The 26,803-nt window shown below is 35.5% G+C and overlaps 1 protein-coding gene across 6 annotated transcripts in view; it reads left to right on the top strand.

Moving 5' to 3' along the window:
- CBLB (Cbl proto-oncogene B) overlaps positions 1-26,803 on the top strand; it is a 209,378-nt gene that overhangs the window by 107,803 nt on the left and 74,772 nt on the right. For all 6 annotated transcript variants that reach the window (XM_068546811.1, XM_068546814.1, XM_068546816.1 and 3 more), the window contains exons 5-9: positions 3,562-3,718; positions 9,049-9,170; positions 12,071-12,208; positions 17,062-17,149; positions 19,753-19,884. In XM_068546811.1, coding sequence (XP_068402912.1) covers positions 3,562-3,718; positions 9,049-9,170; positions 12,071-12,208; positions 17,062-17,149; positions 19,753-19,884 — 637 coding nt within the window. The remainder of the gene's footprint in view (positions 1-3,561; positions 3,719-9,048; positions 9,171-12,070; positions 12,209-17,061; positions 17,150-19,752; positions 19,885-26,803) is intronic.

Raw genomic sequence — 26,803 nt, forward strand, 5'->3', positions numbered from 1 at the left:
ATCTCTCCTGACATTGTGTGAATACACTATCACTTTTTTTTTTTAAGTCATCAAACCACTTCTGTTTAGTAGGAGAGTGGTAGTACACTCAAATTTCTAGGTTCCTCCTCTGTGAAACACTCCCTTGCCTTGCCTAGACACAGTTTAATAGTTGCATACTCTTCTGTCTTAGGCAAAGATGAATAAGATACTGTCCCTGTTTGCGAGGATCTCCATCCCCTTGGGTTCCCATAGCACATGAATCTTTTTCTGTGATAACCTGAGCACATGACACAACATAAGTTATTTACAAATCTTTCCACTTATTAGACTGTGGCTTTATTTAGATTTTTGTTCTGAACCTAGTACAATGCCTGGCACATATAAGGTCTTTCTTGGGTGAATCACTTAACCTCGTTAAGCCTCAGTTTCCCCATCTCTATCTTGAGGATAAATATATTATCTGCCTCACACTGTTATTTTGACAAACTCAGTACTTAATTTGGTGATTGGCAGATAGTAAGTCATCAATAAATGGCAGCTCTCATTTTTTTTTCCTATTGGAAGTCTAAAGATCCTGAACTCACATTATTATTATAGGTGCCAGGCTACCCATTGGTCTTTTATTCAATTCTTTGTGGATTGATGGCTACTTGAGCTTTTCATTGGATTTTAAAGTTAATTCAACGTGTAATTAAAGTGATTTATAATTGTAAGTGGCAAAAGGACAAATTAAAATACTTCTGGATTGGTGGGAGCTTGAAGCTTAGTTGGACCGTTTATGTTCTATTCCTTTTCTTTCTCTGTCTCTTTCCTTTTCCTAGATCTCTGCCAGCACACTGAAGTTCCTACATATTTGTAAAACAATTTGCCATTAACGTTTTCTCTCACTAGGTTCATATCTAGGGGAAGAGGTTATAGAAACCACCACTCTGTGGTATTGCTACAGTTAGCTGAAGGTGTGAACAGTCATCCTCTGCCTTCCCTCCTCCACCCACAAACCTCAGGAAAGTATGTGGTAGCAACTTGAAATCCTCTTTAAAAAGTTAGATCCTTAGTGCAACAGTTTTAGAACTTTTTTTTTTTTTTTTTCCAGAAATCATTGTACTCTATTTCTCTTCTTCACTCATGAACCTGCCCGCCCCACCATTGCTCCCACCTTCTTCCGTGGTGGGTATTTGCCTCAGCTGATCAAGGGAAGGGTATCTATTGTACAAAGTTTTATATATAGTAAGTTAACCAAATAATGCCCTTTCTTTTTAATCCCTGTTACTACCCTTAATTAAGGTTCCGGTGAATGCCTGTTTGGACTTTAGGTTTATCACAAGGGAACTGGGGGAAAGTCTCGTTTGCACAAGGAATATGCAAATGTAGCTTGCCCCTTTGTAAACTGTCGTTCCAAAGTGGTAAATTAGACTACAACTTTAGAAGTTTGTTCATTTTTTAATAATTTGCTCAGGGAAATCACTGGTTATTCAGAAGACTTATGATCTGCATGCACCTTAAATATTAGGATGAGGATAATTTTTATGGTAATGGATATCGAAAGGTGTCTGTTTGGCCAGTCTGTTTACTTTTTATAATACATACACAAGACAAAATTCTCTGAACATTTCTATACAAAAGAGAAAACACATACCCTTCTTAAATCAGTAGTTCTTTGTTTACTGGGTTTTTGTTTTTTTACTTTGAGTATTATGGTTCATGTTTCTTTTGTGTATTGAATATTTGAAATTTTAATTTGGAAAAGAAAACTGCTTCTTAGGCACTACTTCCAAGGTAGCTATAATGAAGCTGGACATAACTGCATATCTACACTTTGCCATAAATCAATAGCCTTCTAATGTTATCAAAAGTTTTCATTGTTATTTTAAAACAGCAGCATCTTGTTAACCTTAATCAGAGCCTGATGTGTGTTTCTTCTAAATGGCTTCTGATGTGGTGTCTCTCTTCGGTTCTCTGTGGTTTCCTGTTTTTTTCGTACATAGAGAAAAGCCTTTTGATGTATTCAGCCTCATAATCATTTGCTTTTAATAGCATATCAAACACAAACTTTCTTATATATACAGCATAGCATTGTAAGCCTGTTTCACCATTCATTTATTCATCTTGCCACAGATCACTCTTTCTCTGGAATTCCTCCAGCACTTCCTTAGATACCCTTTCTGTATTCCTTAGCATTACAGGTCTCATTTCTACCCTGAAAGAGTGTGTTCTTCAAGGGCAGAGACAGTATCTCGTATTTCCATAATTGTATTTCTCCACAGTGTCCTGCCTTAGCAATTAATAGATCACATAGACTGGTGACGCTCAGTGAGTTGCCCCCAGCCCAGCAACATCAGCATCACCTGGGAACTCGTTAGGACTGTAAGTTCCAAGGCCCCACCCCAGTCATACTGAATCAGAATATCTTGGGTTGAGGATCAGAAATTTCTGTGCTAACGAGCCCTTCAGAGATTCTGATGCACGCTCAAGTTTGACAGCCACTGCAGCAGATAATGATTGAATGAATAGGAAAGTTTTACATTTATGGTGATGCTTCACTGGGAGGATTAGTATCAGATGGGTCCAATTTTGTCCATTCAGCCTGAGTCTTACTTCTCAAGAGATATAAGTAAAGAAAAACCTAAGATTTAAATATTTGCAATCTTAGAAGAGGGTGTATACAGCTTTTGTGCTGTCCTATTATGAAAACTGCAGCTTAAAATTTTAAAAATATGAATGATTGCTTTCTTCCACCTGTTCAGGAATAGGCATTTAACATTCCAAAAGGAGGAAAAGTAAGGAACGAATGATGGATGTTACTCATTTTCATGGTGGGGAAGAGGTGGGTGAATGTTGGAAACTGGTCAGGTAGAGGATGGGTTGGGAGACTTTCCCCTGGGTACCGTTCTATGCTCTTCTAAATTTTTGAACCGGGTAAGTGCATTATATAGTAAAATGCTGATATGGGGTATTTAATAAGATTACATTAATGAATAAGTTGAATAAATAAGTTTCCATGTGATAGCCAGTGGGGTTGGTTAAAAGTTATTAAAATTTCCCTTTGCATTAATATGAAAGGTTAGATAAAGTGGCTTTCCATCTCTGTAGAACATTATCGGGGTGGTGGCAGAAATGTCTTAATGACTTTCCACCTGAACTTTCTTATGCAATGAACAAAGAATTCTTACTGTTATATGAATCCTCCATCATCTTGTTATTATTTTAAGAAAATAAATGGAGGGGAAGAATTTAACTTGATTCAAAGTTACATAACCTTGCATACACAAATGAAGAGGTCAGACCTACAGGACATTGACCCTACTACCTTCTTCTGAAGTACTTTTAGAAATATCTTGATAGGCAAGGAGAGAAAAATTGATTTACATTTTTGTCACATTCTTAGCAAATCAAAATAATCCGGTTAGCAAAACCCATTACATATGTTCTGAATTATGAACAGTATTCTCAACTGTTTGTCTTTTAGTACAAATGCAATTATATTAATGGTATGATTGAATTGTGCTGTTTCAATGGAAGGTATGTCTTAAATGACAGTTGATTCAATTTTTTTTTTTTTTTTTTTCTTCTCTTGCACAGAACTATCGTACCATGGAAAGTATTCAGACAGTGCCTTCATGAGGTCCATCAAATTAGCTCTGGCCTGGAAGCAATGGCTCTAAAATCAACAATTGATTTAACTTGTAATGATTACATTTCAGTTTTTGAATTTGATATTTTTACCAGGCTATTTCAGGTAAGCTTTGTATTTGCTTAATCCTGCCCTCTCTTCCACTTCCCTCCCTTCTGCGTGTGTGTATGTGTCTCTCTTTTTCACACACACATGCATACATACGGGAAATGGTCTCATTTTTGGTAGTCTACAATTTTAAAGCAAGTTTTTTTGGTCATTGCTGTAAGTTTAGAGTTTAAGTTTGGAGGATCCGGTGTTCTGAGCCTGGAGGTTGCTTATTAGCTTTGAGAAGAATGATGTAAAGGAGCTTTACTTTAAAGTCCCTATTTAGTTTCTCACTTTACTTTGTTGCTCATTTTAGCCCAGTAACTGATAGAATGCAGGTTTTATAGGTGGACATTTGCTGAGGTTGTATCCCAACTTCTTCTCCCCTTTGCCTCCCACATTCATTAGGTGAGAAGGGAAAATAGTAAACCTGGAAATAAATAGCAAATTCATCCTTTTCTGTATAGGAGATTACTGTGATGTGTACTGTTTTTATAGCTTGCTTTGCTCTTTCATCCGTATATCACAAACATTTTTCCATGTCAGTAAGTATGTTCATCAATATAATTTTCAATTTTCAGTTGCTACAGAATATTCCATCAAAATAGTCTGTCATTAATTTAGCAAATCTCTCATTTGGGAAATTTAGATTTGTTTTCCTGGGTTTTTTTCCCCTAATATAATTGACTTTGAGATTAACCTTCCTGTTTATTGTTTTTGGTTTTTAATCATTCTTTTATAATTGTCTTCACATAGCTATTCAGAAGCAGGTGTCACATAATAAAAGCTGGGTGCCATTATTTTGTATTTTTGTATGTGTTGATAGAATTACCCTAAACATGAAGACTTGAAATATGCTTTGAATTTGCCTCTGCCACTAAATTGCATATCATCTATGAGATTCATTTCAAGTAGTCACAGAGTGAGAAGCCCACCTAAAATCTTTATGATTCTAATAATATAAATTATATAGCAAGTGATGTTAATTGATCAAAAACCAGGCTTGCTTATATTCTGACACAATTTTTTTTATTAGTTTAGTCTGCAGTAAAATTTTTTCTGTTTGAAACCTGCTTTCAACAAATGTTAGAGTATAATATTGGTTTTCATGTTTCTCATGTTGTAAGAATTTTGCTTCTCTGATTTATGACGCTGCTTGGTACTCGCCTGCAAGGATCGGGTAACTGAATTATGTAAGAAAACAAGATTGCATGGGATTAACTTTTAATTTATGAAAGAATCCATTAACAGAGGGCAAATTAACTCTTGTCAACAATACTTATAGAATACATTTTACTTTATTACAACTTTATAGTCATAATTCTACCTAGACGTATAGAATAGGAAATTAGATAAATGACTACAGGAAGTATGCTTTTGGATATTTTCAGTTTACAGTAGTTTTATTATTATTCCCTTGGTATATGTACGTTGTCAGTTAATGTTTTTCCAATGAGTTTAAGATACATTTTAGGAAAAGGTTGTGTTATCTGATACTGATTATTTTATAATGGAACCTCTCCTTTCTTTAAAAGTTTCTGGTAATTTTACAAACACTTCATTTTATTTAACATGATACCAGGACATTCTAATAGTAGATGCTTTGCTTCTTCCCCTTGGGAAGGAAGAGAACAAAAGTTATTTTCATACATTAAGCCCAGCTGTTTATTCTAGGAAGAGTGTATTTTCTGTGGGGAGCCTGGATGACTTTTTAGTGAGGATGTGAAATACTAGAATGCCTCAGAGCATATAGTATATATCAAAGGTATGAAGGCAGCTTAATGTTGGTTAAGCACTTACCCAAACAGCTACTTAATATGTGTACATATTTTCTTATAAGCTGTTTCACTTTAAAACAGCCCAAGTAATCTCAACACTCTGAGGCCCATATATCTTATTTATGCTCATGGGGATGGGAGAGGAAAAGAATCTTTTAAGTAGAGCTACTATGAAAAGTATTAGATAACAAAACCAAAACCTTACTAGTGAACCAAAGAACGCCTAGTGTCTTTTAAAACTCATAATTACAGCAGTAGCTAAAGAACTCTTGTTAGCCCCTGTGTGTTTCTGAGATTCTTCACCTCTCCTGATTTCATTATCCTTAGACTGTAATCATATATGTGCTTTAAAATACAATAAAATTGGTTGTGTGCACAGAAAGTACATGTATTAACTTTTACTCATCTTTTATTTTCACGTAACTTTAAAAATTGAATAATATTTTCTTGTTATAGTTGTGTATTCTATATGAAAGATGTAAGTTTTGTGGTTACTGTAACTGCATGAACATATATTCTGCTGCAGCTGTGATATTGGTGGTTAATTGGCAGTGACTCCTTCTAGCTTTAAATTGTTGGGAATAGGGTATTTAACGGAGTGGCATCTGAAAGGGGGCAAGGTACACCGTCAGGATTGAGGTTTGACATAGAAAACTAGCATAAGGGTTTGCAGATGGTGTTGGTGGAGGTGAGGAGATGAAGTTGAGACTTGCCTAGGAAATGAAAGAAGCAGGAAGCTGGTGGATTCTGGTTTCCCCTTTTTCCTGTCTTCCCTCATCCTCATATTTTGCCAGAACTTGAGCAAGTGCTGGGAGTCATTGGAAAGATCTTGCAATGGCTACCTTCCTCTGTCTGCCTTTAACCTTATCTTTCTCCCCTCCAGGTAGTTCAGAGATGCTGGGATTGGCAAGTGCTCAAGTCCTGGAATGGAAAGACAGGGCTTTTGCTTTCCTCTCCCTCTCCCTGGGGCCGCTGCTCCCTTCTCCTTCCATTTCCCCACTGTAAGAGAAGACTGGGTTGTTGAGAAATGGGGCAGTAAATGGGATGAGTAGGTGCAGGATAAGGAATGAGTGGTTTGAGGTAATATACTGTTGACTGTGGAATATATACCATTGTGGAACAGGGAGAAAAAGAAGAATAAGAAACTCATCTATTGTAGTGAGGATTAAGAGAGTGTCTGGGCAGACCATCTGAGGCCCTACTTCCAATGTAGGTTGTAAGTCTGTAAATGGTGAACACAGTGGCCTTTGGGAGAATGGAGGGACTAGTCTTCTTAATTCACTTTATTAATTTCTGTAGTCATTTAATAATCTCCAAATAACTTCGTGTTGGTGTGTGAGAAAAGATTTCCTATAATCTAAAAACAAATTGTGAAAATAATCATTCTCCCATCACTTTGTTTTGCCTCCTTTAAGCCATTAGTTGGCAAAATACTTTAAACACAACACACACACACACACACACACACACACACACACACACACAAAATACAAAACTACCACGTGTTTCTGACTGTGGGTTGCATGCTCGAGAAAAATAGTACACAGACTCTTTCTATTACATAAATATTGTTGCAGTTAGAATCTGGCCCTCTGGATTATTACTAAGAAATGGTTGCTAAATACTGCAGCATTTGGCTCAAGACTCCAGTTTCATTTTTTTTTTTTTTTCACTTGTATTTGATCTGTGCATTGGCTCTCTATAAAGTTCAGCATTTTGTAAAACAACTCTTTCATTAATTTGTGTGGATTTTAATGGAAGTGACCCAAATATTTTGTATTTTTTTCATCCTTGTCCTTTGTAGATGAGGAAGTAGAACAGAACAAAACAAAACAAAACTCAGTGACTATAATAGTAATTTTTCAGTTTTTCTAAACATATGCTAATACTCTTCCAAGTATTGTTTATGTAATTTTTAGTCATCCCTTAAGAAGAAAATTAAAAACATGTTGTTTTTCTTTTTTTTTCAAGTACATAGACAGAACCTCTCATAGTAAGTGTTCTCCAGAGCTCATTTTTCCCCAATTAGGTATTTTAGTGTGATGGGGAAATACCCTAAAGATTTTTCTTGTTATTTTGGAAAAGGTTAAACCCTTCATTACTAAATCATTCTTTCCCTTGTTATCCTCATCTCAAGGGATACAATCCTTAAAGAATTGCACCTTGTAAATTTGAAACTTGCTTAACAATCACAAGGAACAAGTCTCAAAAGAAACAAAAGCAGGAGCCCTCCACCAATAATCATGTCTAGGATAACTATTTCAACAACTATCACTTGGCAACACAAAATACCTTTTTTTTTTCTTTTATGTAGAAGATTTGAGTTAATAATGTGGCACATCAGAGTATGCTGCCAATTCCTTTGGATAAATGTAGCTTCAGCCTTAAAGATATGGCAGAGATGATTCATTCACACCCTCAAGCAAAGCTGTCTATTACTGGCTGCCTTTTTTCTCTTGCCATGGTAACTGGAGGGACAACTAATCCTATTCAAGAGAGAACAATACAAACCCTGTATGTGTGCGTGCATGTGTGTTTGTGTTTATTTCTGTGAAAGATTTTTACAGAGCTCACCTCTAAACCATAAACTTTTCTGAGTTTATGATTGTACACGGATAAACCAAATGTGAGTACAGTAAGTCTGTTACCATGGGAGTCGAGGCCTTGCAGACAAGTCACTCAGTAGAGGACCTCTTCAGCTATTCCCCCAGCCGGATCACTATGCTCTGACACTGTGCATTAGTGGCTTGGTCTCCCTTTGGGAAGCAAGGCAGGTGTGTTCCTTGTTCTCATGTAGCTTATGGCCAATGTGTAGACTTTGCCAAATCATTTACATTCCATGGTAGATTTTTTTGTTCTACAAAGTGAGATGTCTAAATGCAGAGTAGTGAACAAAACAGACACACAGGGAGATGAGGCATGAGATGAGAGTTAGTGATTTTAAATAGGCTGGTCTGAGAAGGCCACATTGAGGAAGTGACATTTGGAGAGGAAGCAGTCACATGGATATTTGGAGAAAGAATTCAGGTATAGGGATCAGCAAGTTCGAAGGCTCTGAGGTGAGAGAATATAATTATGTCCAGGCCAGCAACAACAAGGCCCGCGTGTCTAGAGGAGAGGCAGAAAGTGGGAGAGTCACAGCAGATGGGGACAAAAAGGGAACTGGGGCTCAACCCTGCGAAGGTCTTTCTAGGCCATTTATAAGGACTTTGGCTTTTACTCAAAGTTAGAGAGTTTTGAACAGAAGAGTGATGTGGTTTATGTTTCAAACTGATCACAACTGCTGTACTGGGAATAGAATTTGTAGAGAAGAGATTATGTGGTTTTCCTTTTTGCTTTCTGTATTTTATTCCTAAGAAATCTGTTTTCTGCATAATCATATTTCTCCAAAAAGAAAATATATAATTGCATGTTTGCTGTTAGGTAATAGAAGTTGGCCTAAACCCCGTGAGCTCATATTCACTTTAAAAATATCCAGGAGAATTTTAGTATGTGTATTAAATGATGGGTTGTTGTGTAATTGATAGTTGATATTCTCTACGTAATCTTTTAATTTATTTATATTTTTAGCCTTGGGGCTCTATTTTACGGAATTGGAATTTCTTAGCTGTAACACATCCGGGTTACATGGCATTTCTCACGTATGATGAAGTAAAAGCACGGCTACAGAAATACAGCACTAAACCCGGAAGGTAAGACTTTTTGGCAGTAATATTATGTGATGTACGTGAAGGTGAAAAGTCCTCTGTGGTTCATTCCTAAGTAAGTCAGTAACACCCATGGGGATGAGGGGAGGGAAATGCTAATAGACCAAAACAGTGCTTCTTTTTTTTTTAAAAGCGCTCCTGACTTATTTATTTATTTATTTATTTTTTAATATTTTTTTTGCTGTGTTGGGTCTTCGTTTCCATGCGAGGGCCTTCTCTAGTTGCGGCAAGCGGGGGCCACTCTTCATCGCGGTACGCGGGCCTTTCACTATTGCGGCCTCTCTTGTTGCGGGGCACAGGCTCCAGACGCGCAGGCTCAGTAGTTGTGGCGCATGGGCTTAGTTTCTCCGCGGCATGTGGGATCTTCCCAGACCAGGGCTCGAACCCGTGTCCCCTGCATTGGCAGGCAGATTCTTAACCACTGTGCCACCAGGGAAGCCCAACAGTGCTTCTTAATTCAGTTCTTCAAATTAGTACAGTATGCTTGTTCTGAAATTTAGTGTTCATAAAGTGAAAGAGGATATGGTAGTATGTAATTTGATGAATTTAGAGAGTAAGTCTCAGAGTTTCAAACTGGAGTAGGATATTAGCATATTAACTGTTTTCATGACACATGTTTATGTATAAAATTAGATGTGTATATTTAAATACTTGAATATTGTGCTAATGACAAAATAAATCAGTTTCATATTCATTATTTTAGGGTATATTTCAAGACATTCAATTTGGTTCTATGATAATCACATAATTACATATAAATACATATTAATGCATGTAAGTACATGTAAGTGTACATATACATGCATGATAAACACATGTAAGTACATAGACATATAAGCCCATTGTTAACAATCCAAACCAGTTTCATGTCCTTGAGAACGTCTTCCATAAGACCTCATGCTTGATGTTGACATTGAGTGAAACTCAGAGCTTGGCTGTGTGATCAGCCCCTCTGGCTTTGACCGAGAGAACACACCTTATTAATGGTAAATCTGGGCGGGAGAAAGTCTGTCTCTCGCCTGGTGCAGGCATTTTCCCCACATGCGGTCTAAAAATGCACGAGGCACATAGTAGACATTCGTGCTGTGGCAAGCCGTGTGCTGGGTGCGACGGTACTGACAGTGGAGATCTGCCCTCCTTCACTCTCATGTTTTAGTAGGAGACACCATCCATCCCAGTGTTTGTGAGTGCACTGACTTTCATATAGGGGTCATTTCATTTTAGGAATGAATTTGGTGGTTTTTTAAATCTACCTTTTTCTTCTAATATCGTTTTATTTGATTTGTAGTGCAAATGTCATTTGTCCTTTAGCAAAGTCTTTTTGAGTACAGTCATTGATGATTACTTTCTTCTCTGCCATAATGAAAAATTCCCACCTTTTTTATTTTTAAGAATTTATATGGTATATTAGAAGGAGGTAATGGGTACAGAAAACAGTGTGGCTCCTTGGGAGTCGTTGGTTTAGACTGAGCTGGTTCTCATTGTGACCACAAGAGCAGGCCAGATATTGTGCACGTTGACAGTGGCTTAGGTGAGTCATTTTGTTTCATTCAGGGATCTCATAACCAGATTTTTTCCATAACTTTTACACCCTTGATTGGCATCAAAGTATCTTCTTGCTTCCGGAGTATGATTTGAAAGATGTAATATGGTTGGAATCACAGAATCATGCAAATTTAACACGGAAGTCGTTTGGGAAATTATCTTGTCCAATTCTAAATAAATAAAGTAACTGAGTCCTTTTTGTGTTCTCTTGTTCAAGATCATGGAGATAATTAATGACAGTGTTGGAAGCAAAAGCCAGGTCTCATTGCTATTGGAATAGTTCTCTTAAGATGGTACCCTCTGAAAGGATGTTTTCCTTTCCTTCCCTTCTCGCCCTGTAACAATGATTTCTTCTAAGTTTTAGGTAGTTAAAGATGAAATGATTAGACTGTGGTAAACTGTTACAGGTAAGGTGTGATAGGGTGTTTAGGAAAACTCAGTGAACAAATCAAATGATTTGGACAAATATTTGCTGGATATGTGTTTAAGTGGTCCTTTCTCTTGGAAAGTGGTTCATCTCTTTGGCTTCATGGTAAAGAAAATAGTTGGGTCTATTACAAGGACATTTGAGTTCTTCAGGATGTACTTTATTTGGGATCCAACTGACAGTCATAATAAGTCTGTGTGGAATTACTTTGTGTGATTACGATTAAGGATCCTAATAGGTGACAGGTTGATATTTATTTTCCGGCTCTCTAGGGGAATATGTTTTTAGAGTTTCTTGAAAAGTCCTTTCCAAAGTTTCCAAAACCAATATGAAGTTCTTAATATTTAAAAATCACAACTTCTGGGACTTCCCTGGTGGCACAGTGGTTAAGAATCCGCCCACCAATGCAGGGGACACGGGTTCGAGCCCTGATCTGGGAAGATCCCACATGCTGCGGAGCAACTAGGCCCGTGAGCCACAACTACTGAGCCTGCGCGTCTGGAGCCTGTGCCCCGCAACAAGAGAGGCCGCGATAGTGAGAGGCCCGCGCACCGCGATGAAGAGTGGCCCCCACTTGCCGCAACTAGAGAAAGCCCTCGCACAGAAACGAAGACCCAACACAGCCAAAAATAAAATAAAAATCAATTAATTAATTAAAAAAAAATCACAACTTCTTCCTTTCTTTAAAAACCCAGTTTTCTTCAAAGATGAAACCACTTAAATGGAATTATTATCATTGCTTCTTTTACAGATCAACAAATGGAGAAGGAAAATGGTGTAAAAATAAGTTTGAAGATAGAAATTTTAAATGATTCTGTATATTCTTTCACTTAAGAAAAATCTAACAGTTTGTTTAGTAGTAGTTAGCTTACATTTTGAATGTGATTAAATGTAATTTTCTTATGTTTCACAGCTACATTTTCCGGTTAAGCTGCACTAGGTTGGGACAGTGGGCCATCGGCTATGTGACAGGGGATGGAAATATCTTACAGACCATACCGCACAACAAGCCCTTATTTCAAGCCCTGATCGACGGCAGCAGGGAAGGATTGTAAGTATGAGACATGGGAGTTGGGGGTGCTTATTACTCACAGATGTGGAAGATAGAGACCGCTTTGCGATGGAGGGAATGGATAGTGAGGCTGATGTTCAGGCTGGTTTTTATTTCAAGACTAAGAAATGGATGTTCCTTAGTTTCTATTGTTCATCTCTTAAAATAGTCATTTTAAGGTAACCTAATTATTGGATATATTTTTTTCTAGCATGGTCTAAACGATCTTCGGGTCTCAATATTGTCTTACAAATATTAGAAGTATACAGTTGTATACTGTACAATTGGAGAATGGACTCAGTGGACTGATTATTTGATTGTTCCCTACCTAGCTCTGCTCCTGTGCTCCCAATTTGCACTCCCAGACAGTGTAGGGCCTCTTAATCCTGTTGTTGGGCTCATGAGCAGATTCTGACAGGCTCTGTTTTGGGGCCATTGGTGAAGTTGCAAGGGGTTCCCCTGTTTATGGGGTTGCTGCAGACAGCTCACGAAAGCAACCCCCCAAAGAGCCATCCATCGGCTCTTCTCTCTCAGAAAAATACAACTGGTTATTAAATGGGCCTGGGACTTCATGTCCATGGGGAGCACCGTGCTGGTATGTCTCTGAAATGTGTCTTCCTTCTCTCCGCCTTCCTCCCTCTGTTGCTCCCTCTCTTTTGTCCTTTTGTTCTTTGTTTTTTTTTTGTGTTGTTGTTGTTTTTAATTGAAGTATAGTTGATGTACAATATTATATAAATTACAGGTGTACAGTATAGTGATTCACAATTTTTAAAGGTTGTACTCCATTTATAGTTACTATAAAATATTGGCTGTATTACCTGTGTTGTACAATGTATCCTTGTAGCTTATTTTATACCTCTTACTCCCCTTCCCCTGTATTGCACCTCCCCCCTTCCCTCTCCGCATTGGTAACCACTAGATTGTTCTCTGTATTGGGAGTCTGTTTCTTTTTTGTTATATTCACTAGTTTGTTGTATTCTTTTAGACTCCACCTATAGTTGCTAGCATAGAATTTAAGTGTATAACATAGCAAATAAATTCCAACATCAAATTACAATGAGTTTTTGTATCTTTCACAGGAAAAGAACTTATTAACTGAAGGTAGTTTAAAATTAGATGTAAAACGGTATATATTGGGATAATTCTTTAAAATAACTGACTCCTATTGCCTCATGTAACCCTTAAATTGCTAGTTCTACTTTTTATTTTCACCGGTAATACCACATTTTCTTTTTCTTCTTCTTATCCTTTTCTCATCCCTTCCCTTCCTTTCTCTTCATGTCTCCCTTCTTTTACTCACATCAATAATAAGTCCATATTCCAGAATTGTATGTTAATAACTAAGTTCAGTTTATCTTAAGCTGTTTTTTTTTTAAATTTAGAAATAGATAAATTCTCCTTTGTTTTTTAGGTTAAGAATGCCTTTCTTCTCCGTACATAAAGTTCAGACAATCTGATGGGTCCCTTCCTAGTAAATGTGTCTTTCATTCATTTTAGTCATATGCCATTCCCTTCACCCTTTTGTGGTATTCTCAGTGTCACTCCATCTCACTGCCTTTTCTTGTCCTTTGCCTTGCTGAGTAACGTAGAGACACACGTGCTCCTGCTTGCTGCGGCATGGACTGTGATAGAAGCCTAGCAGGAGAAAGTCCACCAGGAAGAGCAAATAGTTTAAGTTTTCCAATAGCAAAAAGTTTTACTCTTCCAAAGTAATTGCAAAAACAGAAAGAAGAAAATGTGATGAGATCTATGTGAAGAGATAAAAGTTGTGAATTTTCAAGAAATAGTTACATAAGAACTGTATGGCAAACTGGTACCAAATGTCTATTTCTCTCTCTTTTTTTTTTAGTTATCATAAATTTGCTATTCTGTCGTTTATACCTTACCTCTGGTGCATCAAAGATTCATATGTGTAGCTTTCTATTCACTATGATAAGAGGATTTTTGTTTTGAAGAAAATGTGCTTCAGAGTTTTAATTTATAAAAAAGAGGTTATGAGTGGGCACATCTGTAAATGGAGTAATTTTGATACAGCTTTTTTTTTTTAAACATCTTTATTGGAGTATAATTGCTTTACAATGTTGTGTTAGTTTCTGCTGTATAAAAAAGTGAATCAGCTATATGTATACATGTATCCCCATATCTCCTCCCGCTTGTGTCTCCCTCCCACCCTGCCTATCCCACCCCTCTAGGTGGTCACAAAGCACCCACCGAGGTGATCTCTCTGTGCTATGTGGCTGCTTCCCACTAGCTATCTATTTTACATTTGGTAGTGTGTATATGTCAGTGCCACTCTCTCACTTCGTCCCAGCTTACCCTTCCCCCTCCCCATGTCCTCAAGTCCATCTCTACGTCTGCGTCTTTATTCCTGTCCTGCCCCTAGGTTCTTTAGAACCATTTTTTTTTTTTCTTTAGATTCCATATATATATGTTAGCATATGGTGTTTGTTTTTCTCTTTCTGACTTACTTCACTCTGTATGACAGACTCTAGGTCCATCCACCTCACTACAAATAACTGAATTTTGTTTCTTTTTATGGCTGAGTAATAATATTCCATTGTATATATGTGTCACATCTGCTTTATCCATTCATCTATCGATGGACACCTAGGTTGCTTCCATGTCCTGGCTACTGTAAATAGAGCTGCAATGAACACTGTGGTACATGACTCTTTTTGAATTATGGTTTTCTCAGGGTATATGCCCAGTAGTGGGATTGCTGGGTCGTATGGTAGTTCTATTTTTAGTTTTTTAAGGAACCTCCATACTGTTCTCCATAGTGGCTGTATCAATTTACATTCCCACCAACAGTGCAAGAGGGTTCCCTTTTCTCCGCACCCTCTCCAGCATTTATTCGTAGATTTTTTGATGATGGCCATTCTGACTGGTGGGAGGTGATACCTCATTGTAGTTTTGACTTGCATTTCTCTAACGATTAGTGATATAGCTTATTTATATTGTTATAATGCCTTACATCTATTTTTCAAAAGTCAATCAAAACTAACAGATTATAATATCATAATCAGTAGTCTAGCCTCCAAACTCCTGTGCAAATTAGCTGCTAATATTTACACATACACACACACACACACACACACACACACACACACACACACACACACACATCTTCAGAGGGGTTTAGCTAGTTGAATTTGAAATTTAATGATAGATTACATTAAAATCTGATCAGATTAGGTTTCAGATTAGATTAAAATATTAGCATTTTAATTAGATAGGTTTTTTGTTTGTTTGCTTTTTTTCCTTAAGATCAGTAAAAACACGGGATATCATCTGGTCTAACTATCAGGGTCAGCTCTCCTTTCCGTATAGTTAATCTGATATTGTAGGACATAAGTGATAAAGAAGTTTACTTTGATAACCAGCCAAGATTCCTTATTCCTTCACTGCCATTGGAAAGGCCTCATCAGTAGCACCCCGGTGTACTGAGGACAGTAATCACTGAAAGCTCCTGATACATTAAATAGAACCATTTAACCTTTCCTCTAGCAACCTTATTGTCATTTTGTAATCTTTCATTTCTCAATTCTTCCTAGAATTCTACGTTTTTGAAGTGTGATGAACAAAATATATAATAATATTTAAAACTGGCCACTTTAGGGTATAAAAAAAGAAAGTTACCAACTTTTGCTTATCACTCATTTAATATTTGTAGAATTGTATCCCAACCCTATAATGACATTCTAAATTTGTATCATAGTCAGATGTAGTCAACTCCTTTCCCTAAATCTTAAAAAAAAACCAACACTCACTGATATGCTCCTTACCATATGAGAATTATCTATCCTCTAGGTTCATTTTTTCCTGGTTTACTTGGGTAATTTTAAATACTTACTTACATTCTTATAGACTCTTTATTTAAGGATAAATAGTTTTTGTTACTTCACAGAATAGTTTTAGTATAGTTTTGCCCTTTAAAATATTCACCACTGTAGTATTGTGTTCTTAATTTTTCATTCAAAAATCTAGAACAGAAAGATAGTAAACAAAATCAACTGTAACGTAATGAATTGATGAAATCCAGCAGTAATATTACTGCTTTCTTAATCTAAAATACGTGTTTACCAACACAATAAACTTCATTTCTTAATGAATTTCTGAATGAGTAAAAAAAAGCTGGTTTAGTACAGCAAGACAGCACTATAACTTTTAGTTCTTATTTTAATTCTCTCTAACAATGGAACCTTATGTTTATAAACCATTCTGTTTGTAGCTTGATTTGAAGTAAATGAAACATGGAATTGTAACATTTTTAAAGTTCTCCAGTAAACGTGTATGTGTGTGTGTATATGTGTCAGGATAAGTGGAAGGTGAAACAGAAAGAAAGAGGATGGGAAACTGGAGAAAGAAAACACCACAGAAGTGTTTGAATAACTTTTGTGGGAAAATTGTGGGCTTTAATTCTATTTTTCTTTCCTTGTGGTACTAAACATTGTGTAAAATGATACAGTTAATGTTAACTGTGCTTCAGATGAGAGACGTAATAATTGCAAATAGGTGTATATTCAGAGTATTTTGGAATAGAATGTGAGTAACCAGGAAAATAAATTTTTAACTTACCTATACATATAGTAAAGGTATTTACTTGAAAATGATTGCTCAATGGCTGAGTCCATATTCATTGTATATTTCCTTTATGAAAAAGATTCCTAGATTTTAAATGTCCTAAAAATAACTTGTAGTATTATGGAAACAGTGATAGAATAAGTTCTTGATGTAAGTTACATAAAAAGGAAACATCCAAATGTCTGTTTGAATATAGAAGAATCTGATTAAATAACTTTAAATGCAATTAAGACTTGTATATGTTAATAAAATTTCTGTTTATAACCCAGCTATCTTTATCCTGATGGGAGGAGTTATAATCCTGACTTAACTGGATTATGTGAACCTACACCCCATGATCATATAAAAGTTACACAGGTAAGGACAATTTCTGGAGACATTTATAATTAATAAGTATCTATGATGCCTTTGAAATGAATAAGATTCTTATACTATACGTAAAATCATGTGCAGGTATTTAATGCAAAAGATATTTAAGGAATTTTAAGAGTGTTTGGAAAGAAATTGCATTACTTTCTCCATTTTTTGGATAAAAGTTTCTGCTTTTAATATTCTTGCTTCCAATATAATATTGGCATTTATGTGGGGAGACAGATAGATAAATCCATAGGTAGGTAGATGGATATGAGGGGAGAGCTATAGTTTTAGAAAACTCCAAAGAAGATTAGGTTAATTATATGCATTAGTTTTTAGAGTCAAATGAGTAATTGAAGCCTATTGTAGACAATGATTATATTCTTATAAATCGATTGTTGGCAGCCTCATAGGTTATGAGTGGGAGTATAACTTGGTAAAGCCTTTCTTGAGGGTGATATTCAATAATTATCAAAATCTAAAGATCTTTGACTCTAGATTCCATATACATATCACTTGCATATACACATGAAGATCTATACACCAGGATGTTTACTTTAGCATTTTTCATAAAAATGAAATATTACAAAATACCAAAATATTCAATCATAGGTTAAATACCATTGTATACTCATACTGCATTATACCATAAAGTCTTTAACAGGAGGAAGGTAGCTCTACGTACTCACATGGGAACTTCTGCATCTTGTTATGTGAAAAAGTTATGTAAAGCTTAATTACGTAACACTTTATTTTGTAAAATTATATTAAGTACAATTTTGTAAATAAATAAAAAATTACCATATATGAACATATGAATGTGCTTTTAAGGAATAAAAATAGGAAAACACCAATCTGGCAATAGTCTTTAACTGAGAGAGAACTTGAATATTTTATTTCACATGTAGTTAAGTTTAAAATTTTTTATAATTTAGATATTTTCTGCTTTGTATAACAATAAGACTGTAAGAAAAAGAAATTATAGGTTTTGGGGAAGACAACAGCTAAGTTTTAATTTTATTTCTAGTTCTCCAGATTTCAGTCTCAGTGGTCTTGATATTATTATGGGAAACACACTTCCCGACATGGGTACTGTGTGTGGGCAGTTTTTAAAATATATGAAAGCCATTTTAAAAATTATGTAGTGATTCCCTATTTTCTAATATATGTAAAAAGACACGAGACAATTCCTCATTATAAATCCATGGTTTAAAAATTGTTTTTTTTTTTTAATTGTTTAAAAATTCATATTCAGGAGTAGCATCATTCTCTTAAATTACTCATAAATATTTGATTAGCTTACACCTTAGGTTGTATTGAATTCTGCAGCTGTGATTTTAGCCTATTTTAACTTTTTTATAATTATAAATTGGCCCTTTGGATTTCATAACCAATATAGATACTTGTCTATTACTTTAGGGGTTTCAAGGATACATAATTTATTTTGGATTACTTTAGACTTCTTTTCCATCTTGATCCATTCTCTTGTCTTTTCCCTTAATTTATTTTAAGATTATTTATATAGTCACACATACATATATCATGGTAGACACAATTTATATGTGAATGTGTGGGTATATGTGTGCAGGTGTATCTGTGTGTATGTGTTTATATATATTTTTTTTTCTCGAGATTGTAAGATCTTTCATTAGGTTAGGGATTAAATATTGTCATTTATTCATCCTGTCCAGGGCCGTGTATGTAGTAGGTACTTACTAGACTAAAACATTGCCTTATCTAAACAAATTTTTATTTCTATATTTCCTTTTCTTTGTATCCCTATTAAATAACACTGTTTTTTCATACTTTGTTTTATTCTTACCAATATGTTTGTATCTTCTTCGTGACAGATCTTTTCGTTATTTGAACACTGAGAGTTTTACTGTGCCAAAAGCTTCTAAACTAGTAAATCAAGAGAATAGATGTTGAATAAAACAATTTTTGGTTGCTGAAATGATGAGATTTCTTGATGGTGTTAGACTGGGAAAAGAATATGCGAATTAGAGATTTAATATAGAATTTGAAGAAAACAGTTTAAACTTACTGACCCTCAGTTTTGTTTTGTTGTTTTTAAATTCAGTGTATCTTATTATACTTTGGAGATTAGATGACATAATAAATGTGGACGACAGTACCTAGCGTGCAGAAAGGCCTTGGCAAATGCTGCTTTACTTCCATTCTGGAATTTCTACAGATAGCTATCTAAGAAATAAGATTAATGGTCAGCCATATTGCAATTTGACATTAAAATTAGATGAGTACGTGGCATTTACAAAGAAAATAAAGTTATTTATTATTGCCTTTTAAAACCATAAGTTGTGTCTCTTAAATCACTCTATTGATGCAGGTACCTTCCTAAAGGAACAGTACAAAATGTTAAATAATCCAAAGTATTCAAAAAGCTTATGCAATTGCTGATAAAATCTGTTTAATTTTGTAGACCAAATTGTGATGACCAATTTAAAACATGTCTTAAATGGCAACATGATCTGACAGGATCAAGTGTGAGGAATTTACTGTAAGTCATTGTATTTAAGAAAATTCAGTATTATCACTTCATACTAAAAATACATTAACATTGCCTTTTTTCTCCCCCCAAATTCCAGGAACAATATGAATTATATTGTGAAATGGGTTCCACTTTTCAGCTCTGTAAAATTTGTGCCGAGAACGACAAAGACGTCAAGATTGAGCCTTGTGGGCATTTGATGTGTACCTCTTGCCTTACAGCCTGGCAGGTATAATCAAGATTTAATTAGCAACATTGATGTCTTCCTTATATTCCCTGTGAATATTTCTCTTTTCAGTTTTCTTCATCTTAATGATTCAGGAAGTAATACTGATAAATGCTTTGTTTGAATGGTTGTTAGAAAAAAATCTCATGTTTGAATCTTTCATTTATATGATTTGATTTCTTTTTGTTTTTGTTTCCTTTGCATGTATAACTTAATTTTATGATATTAATCGTAAGTAGTTCTACTTCTGAAACACTGTTGATTTCAGAATGTAACTTATCAGTGTTACCAACTAACCATATTTATATTATTTATCATAGGTCAGATTCTATTTATAGTAGGTCAGATTCTGAAGCAATAAACCCTAGTAGATAAATCTTACGTTGATGTTTCAACACCTCTCTTCTCCTGAGAAGGTGTGGCTCCTGTCTCACATATGTCTACAGTTGCTCTGTAAGGCTAAAGTAGAATCAGACAGAAAAAGTTTCGCAAATACCTTTAGTTCCCACAGAAACAGGCACTAAATTTTCCAGTTTACAGAAGCAGAATTTAAGGTGAGTTGCCTTCCACTCTGTAGGCATTCAATAAATATAAATTGATTTGAGGTTTTAAATTAAGACCTAGGGAATAATTGGTTTCCCCAAGGGCTTTTTTTAAAAAAAAAATTTCTTTATCTGTAATAAAATTTGGAGATTTTAAAAATAGATCTTTGGACAGATTTCTAGTTTTGAGTATTTGGAGGATTCACAGAATATTTTGCTCAAGTCATTTTTAAATTGCTCTGTTTAACACAGTCAGTATTGAAGTCAGTATTGCTGATTGGGTTTAGAAAACAAATAATTAAAATTTCAAGCCTTTTAAAAGATTTTCAGTTGAGTGTATCATCGGCATCCCTACCGCATTCCTGAGCCTTCTCTCCAACCCAGAACCTGTTTATTGCCTGAGGAAGGATGGCTTCAGAGGATCAGGAAGGGGCAATGCAGACTCATAGGAGCGTTGATGTTTGTTGAGCTCATTACTTGATAATAAAATATTAATGATTCTCAACATTTTCACAGTCTTACAAAGAGGGCCTCTTTTTTCCTTGGGGACATTTTAAAAATGGATAAAAAAAAAGTGGAAGAACTAGGAAATGAATTACAATTGATTTACATTTTCAAAGCCGTTTCTGAACTCCCAGACATCTTGGCTACCTCGGTAAAACTTGCTCAACATCCCTACACTTCTCTCTTTCAATATGCGTTTGGTTTATATTTTACCTGAGGTTTTCCTTGTTATCCTTGCCCTAATTTCCCTTTATCCCTTTGTGAATTTTGTGTAGTACAGGGAGAAGTTGGAGGAAAAGGGACGCTAAGTATGGCATCGGCGAACTCTCAACGTAATCACCTGATTGCTATTCAAGTTACGTTAGCAATAATAGTACTGCAGACGTGGCAGTGTCTTTTTATAAATGAGTTTCAATAAATTTAGTTACACTGATAGAAGACAAAACTGTCGGTTTGCAAGTGGGTTTCAAATGTATCAGTAGAAAGTATTATAGAGATGTTATTGACTCAGTGCCTGGCTGACTGGGAGGGGACTACTTTAGGATGATTTGTTGTACCTGAAACCCATTAACTCTTTCAGGGTAAGTATTAAACTGATAGGGGCCAAATGTGTATGTCACCCCTTTAGGTTGACTTATGTCCTCAGTGTGGTAGTATGGTTCTCACAGGTATGAAGAAACTAAAAGTTTGCTTTTCTCCCTAAAGAAAACCAGAATTTTAGGCGGGTACAAACTCCCAGTACTCTACCTCCATACACGGCCTGCGTATTTCAGCCCCTTCTCTGGGGGCCCCCCGGCTTGGAGCATACAAATACATACATATTGCAGGACTTAGCATCTTCAGCTTGAAACTTACCTAGCATTTGGAAGTTAAGAGGGTTAAAAGTCGGAAGCTCCCATTAGGTTGGCAGAACCTTTGATTAGTAAAGATTATTGTTTATAGTGTCATGCAAAGTAGTTGTTTACCTTGTGGCTCAGGGTGAGTAAAAGAGTAGGGCTGAATGTAAAGCAAGGAGGTTTTACTTATTTTACTTTCTGTATACTTCTTAAATGAAATTTATCTTTCAAAACTTTAGGGCCAGTGCTATATATTTAATTTAGTGATAAGTCTGTGAACTATTTGCAATAGGTATGTTATGTGCAAAACACACAGGAGTATTTCCCAGTTGTCATGGCTATGTTATTAACCCTTTGCCCTTTACATCACCACAGGTTTTCTATATATTACTCTGTAGTCTCCAGATGGTGCAGTTCTCTTGCCTGTAGCTAAACAATTCCTTGATTCTCTTCATGATTTTTTATGTTGATCTAATGGCCTTATATTAAGATATGTCCAGTCATATTTGTAAATTAACATTTGCAATTTCTTTCTTTCTCTTTTTTAGTCTGAAGTACAGTACTTCTTAGTTTTACTTTTAGAGATTGAGGAAGTGCATAAATTGCCAAGTGCTAAAAACTGTCTCTGAGTAAAATTTTAGGAGAAGCTGTCTGAAAAAGTAGTACTAAAGTAGTAGTTGACTAAGTGAAGTAGTAAAAAACTGACAGATTCAAAAGTGCTTATTAGAAGGTTGAAATAATCAAAATAAATCACACTCATATCACTAGTGAATAATGTTATTATCGTAATGTAATTATAGAATTTTGCATATAAGTTAATGAAAAATATGCAAAGGCATTATTTCAGCATCTTTAAAATTCTTCTCACACGAGACAGTTCATGATCAGTAAATAGTTTTCTGATACATCTTGTATATGTCCCTGTAAGCTCTTACCTCCCTGTATTTGTATTATAAGAATTTACAATACATATTTACCTGTTTTTCCTCTAGGATGTGGATTGCTTTACCTGTTTTAGCATTCCTCTCCCCTAGCATGCTACCTCCACGTTGGTAGTTATTCGGTAAATAACTATAGACCGTATGCTAGATAATGTAAAGGAAAGAGAAGACTAGGGCTAAGAGTACAACAAATAAAAAGACACTGATATTATAGATCAATTGTGAAAAGCCCTTGTAATGTCTCAGTTCTGTCCATTTCTCCTCTGCAAAGTATCGGTGGACTTTTCAAAGACCTTTTATCATGCTTAAGATCCGAGAATGATTCCTAAGAATATTAAACCTCAGATCCATTTGTTCCATTTAGTAGCTGCTGGGTGATTCCCTTCAACTTTTCACATTTTGGTTTTTTTGCACTTTTTTTTTTTTTTAATTCCTTGCAATATTACTGGCACTAACCTACAGGCAGGAAGACCATGTTTCTATGTATTGCTTTTTTACACCAAGAAACATGCACAGTGATCCCTGATTCAAGTTTTCTCTACCGTGAAAAAAATTGTTAGGTCAGTGTTTGAGAATTTCTAAGTGATGTTCCGTAGTCTCTACATCTCAATGGGATTTTAGTGGTTAAAGAAGCTTCAACTTTTGAACATTTCTACTTTTGGATAAACTGAATATTTCTACATTTTCATATAGGTTTCACACAGTGCTGCCTCCTGCCAACCAACAGATCTGTTTTGGCAGTTTTCATATTTTTGTATGAACAGCAGTATTTGACAGTCATTTAAATACGTTATTGCAAAATGCCCCTGTTATTTAATAAAAATAAGTCTTATGAAGTTAATCCATTTAAAATACAGTTAACAAACATTAGCTATACTAAAAACCTCACATCTAGCCCCAATGAGCTGCTCACTGGACTTAACCTAATTGATGGTCAATATGAGGACAAAAAGAAACAAAATTATGAAACATTTCCATAGTTCTGCACTGTATTGTCAAACATTGTATCTAAGCTTGTAGATGTAATTGGAAATGTTATGTGAGTAGTAAGTCTCTGGATATGAGTACATGTAGTAATATGTGTCTTTTTTTTTCAACTTTTTCCTTATTCAAAATGGTAAAAGGCTAGAGTCTGTTTTCTAATTTTAAAGCCAGTGTTTTTGTTTTTATATGCTTGCTTGTTTTTTCTATCAGAGAAAAAATTAAGTTTTCAAACGTAATTGTGCACAATGATAATTTGGTTTCCCTTAACTGGCTTGGTAGAAGCTGACATAGAATATTTCATCCATCGGGCTCCAAGATCTCAAATCCATTCGTTTTCATTTATTTAGCAAACATTCTTTAAGCAGCTTCTGTTTCCCAGGTTCTGTACTAAAGACACAGTCCCTACCCTCAAGAAGTTAAAATTAAATCTAAAAATTTTATCGAGGGGTATGGTACTAATAATCACTTGAAATGAATATCCTGTTATCTTTCAAATTTAATTATGGATTTGAGACATTTTTGTTACTTTCTACTACTTTGGTTGGGCATGCTGATATGAAAAGGATTTTAAAGGCTGCATGTCTGCCAAGAAGCTCTGATAAATCAGGTCCAATAGGAAATATTAAATCCTGACCATAAAATATTATGTGTTCAATCAACCATTGTGCATTTTTAGCAAGTAGTTCTTCACCAACTTTTCCTTCCATTTGATGCCCTACTTTGGTTTAATTGAAATTCATTGGAGATTTAAACTTTGTAATTAACGGAAACCCTAAGAAATGCACAGTAGAGGTGTCAGTTAGTTGTTATGGGCTGCAAGTGGTTACTCTTTAATTGCTGTCATAATGGCCCATTAGTCATGCCTCTGAAGAGGTGTCAGATACTTTTTTTTCCTTCTGAAACATCTGTGTTATTTAATAAATTGAACTGGCAAGTCTGAGTTTGCACAGAATACTAAGTAAACTGAGTAATCACCTCTCTAGAGGCATTCTTTGAAGTAGTATCACTCTGGGTTCAGCATTTCTTTCTTTTTTTAAAAAAATAAATTTATGTATTTATTTTTGGCTGCATTGGGTCTTCGTTGCTGCGCGTGGGCTTTCTTTAGTTGCAGCGAGCGGGGGCTACTCTTCATTGAGGTGCGCAGGCTTCTCACTGTGGTGGCTTCTCTTGTTGTGGAGCACGGGCTTCAGTAGTTGTGGCACACGGACTCAGTAGTTGTGGCGCACGGGCTCAGTAGTTGTGGCGCACGGGCTTAGTTCCTCCGTGGCATGTGGGATCTTACCGGACCAGGGCTAGAACCCGTGTCCTCTGCATTGGCAGGCGGATTCTTAACCAGTGCGCCACCAGGGAAGTCTGGGTTCGGCATTTCTATTCCATCCTTGGCAATGAAACTTGGAGAGTTTTCTTTCACTTCCACACTATTACACGGATATTAACAAAACATGTTCTTTACTTTGAACTCCTCCATGTCTTCTTTTCTGTAATAACATATTATGCATCAGTGATATTGCAGGGTGATCACATAAGGTGTAAGGTAAGGAACTGTTTTTGTTCTATTTTTCTTTCCAGGAATCTAGAAAATATCTGCTGAATACAGACTCTAAACTGCGTTCTTCAAATCTTCCTTCCAAAATAAAAATGGATACACATATGCCAATTGGATATGCAGCCTTTGTTTGAATTATTGCCAAGGACTTTAATTCAATTAAAAGCAAAATTAATTTTCCTCTAATTATTCCTCCTGCATATTTTTTCAAAATAATTTAAAGGAAAGATATTGGAGCGTTCAAAATACTTCGCAAAAAGTCAGTAGATGAAAATTAATAAGCTCTGATTTTAATATGACATGTGATTAAAGAGATTTATAGGTGTACCATATTTAGAGAGCATGGTTGGGGAAGAAATGTGTAACTGTCTAAGAGAGGTGAGAAGCCAGCTCAAAGAATCACATTCAAGGCACTAAGAAGTAATCTTAATATATCTGTTTTCAAAAGCAACCAGCCTTTAAATTTCTAGCCTCAGTGAAGCTTCATAACCTTAGTACTACAAATAAAAAAATATTTGCCTTTAAGAATGTTATAAATTAGTATTTGTCCTTGATTATATGTTATGTCTTTTTGTATAAATGTGATAAAGTGTTGGAGCTCCTCTTTCACTTTGAGAGTCCTGTAAGGGCTGTGGTATGTTTCCTCAGCTATCTTACTTCTTTTCTTTGTTCTTGAGACTATTTTTGTAGTAATTATACCAACTGGAATTTAAGTAGCACTTTGGAAGGCTTTGAGTTAATTTACCTCACTTTATCTTTAAGATATCCCTTAAAATGTGCATTCTCTCATTATACCCTACAAAGAGGATGAAATGGCTTACCCAGTGTCACACAGCTGCAACTGGTCGGTATAGGATTCCAATCCAAGCTTCCAGATACAGAATGTTTATGCTTCTTTCCTGATTCACTGTTTTCATGGTCCTTCCAAATTAAAACGATAAGAGTCTAGATTTGTCAATGTCTTCTTCCCTTGCCCACCATAAAAGAACACCAAAACCAAAGATCTCTCTCACTGTTACTTATTCTAAGATCACTATTAACTATCCTCATTCATTCTTTATAGCAAGAAGTTACTAAGTTTTTGTGGGATATATTGTGCTCTGAAAATGCTTAGTATGGACCCAAGCTACTCTCAGTCTATGTATGTGTATATGTATCTATCTAGTTATTTATCTATAATTGTTTCATGTTTAGAAAAAGAGATTTATGGTAACTTCAGATCTGTGTGAAGTATAGCAAAGTAATGTACATTAGAAGTTACTGAGATGGGAAGCACACATATAGTAAAAATATAAACTGCATTCCAAAATGAGACTCATGAAGTCCTATGTATTCTCTAGGGCCCTCCATTTATATTGTATTTGTGGGAAGGCATGAAATGATTGACCTTAAAGTGTGCCTTCAAATAATTAATCATCTTGGGAGCAAAAGAAATTGTACTATATATGATGTTTATCTTTTAAAAAATTAAAAGAAAGTATTTATTTAAGAGATAATATTGATCTGGACAACATTTAAACAAATACTATGGAAGGTGACTGATACATGATGATGATGATGATGATGAGA

Source organism: Eschrichtius robustus, chromosome 6, assembly GCF_028021215.1.
Source record: "Eschrichtius robustus isolate mEscRob2 chromosome 6, mEscRob2.pri, whole genome shotgun sequence".
NCBI classification, from domain to species: domain Eukaryota; kingdom Metazoa; phylum Chordata; class Mammalia; order Artiodactyla; family Eschrichtiidae; genus Eschrichtius; species Eschrichtius robustus.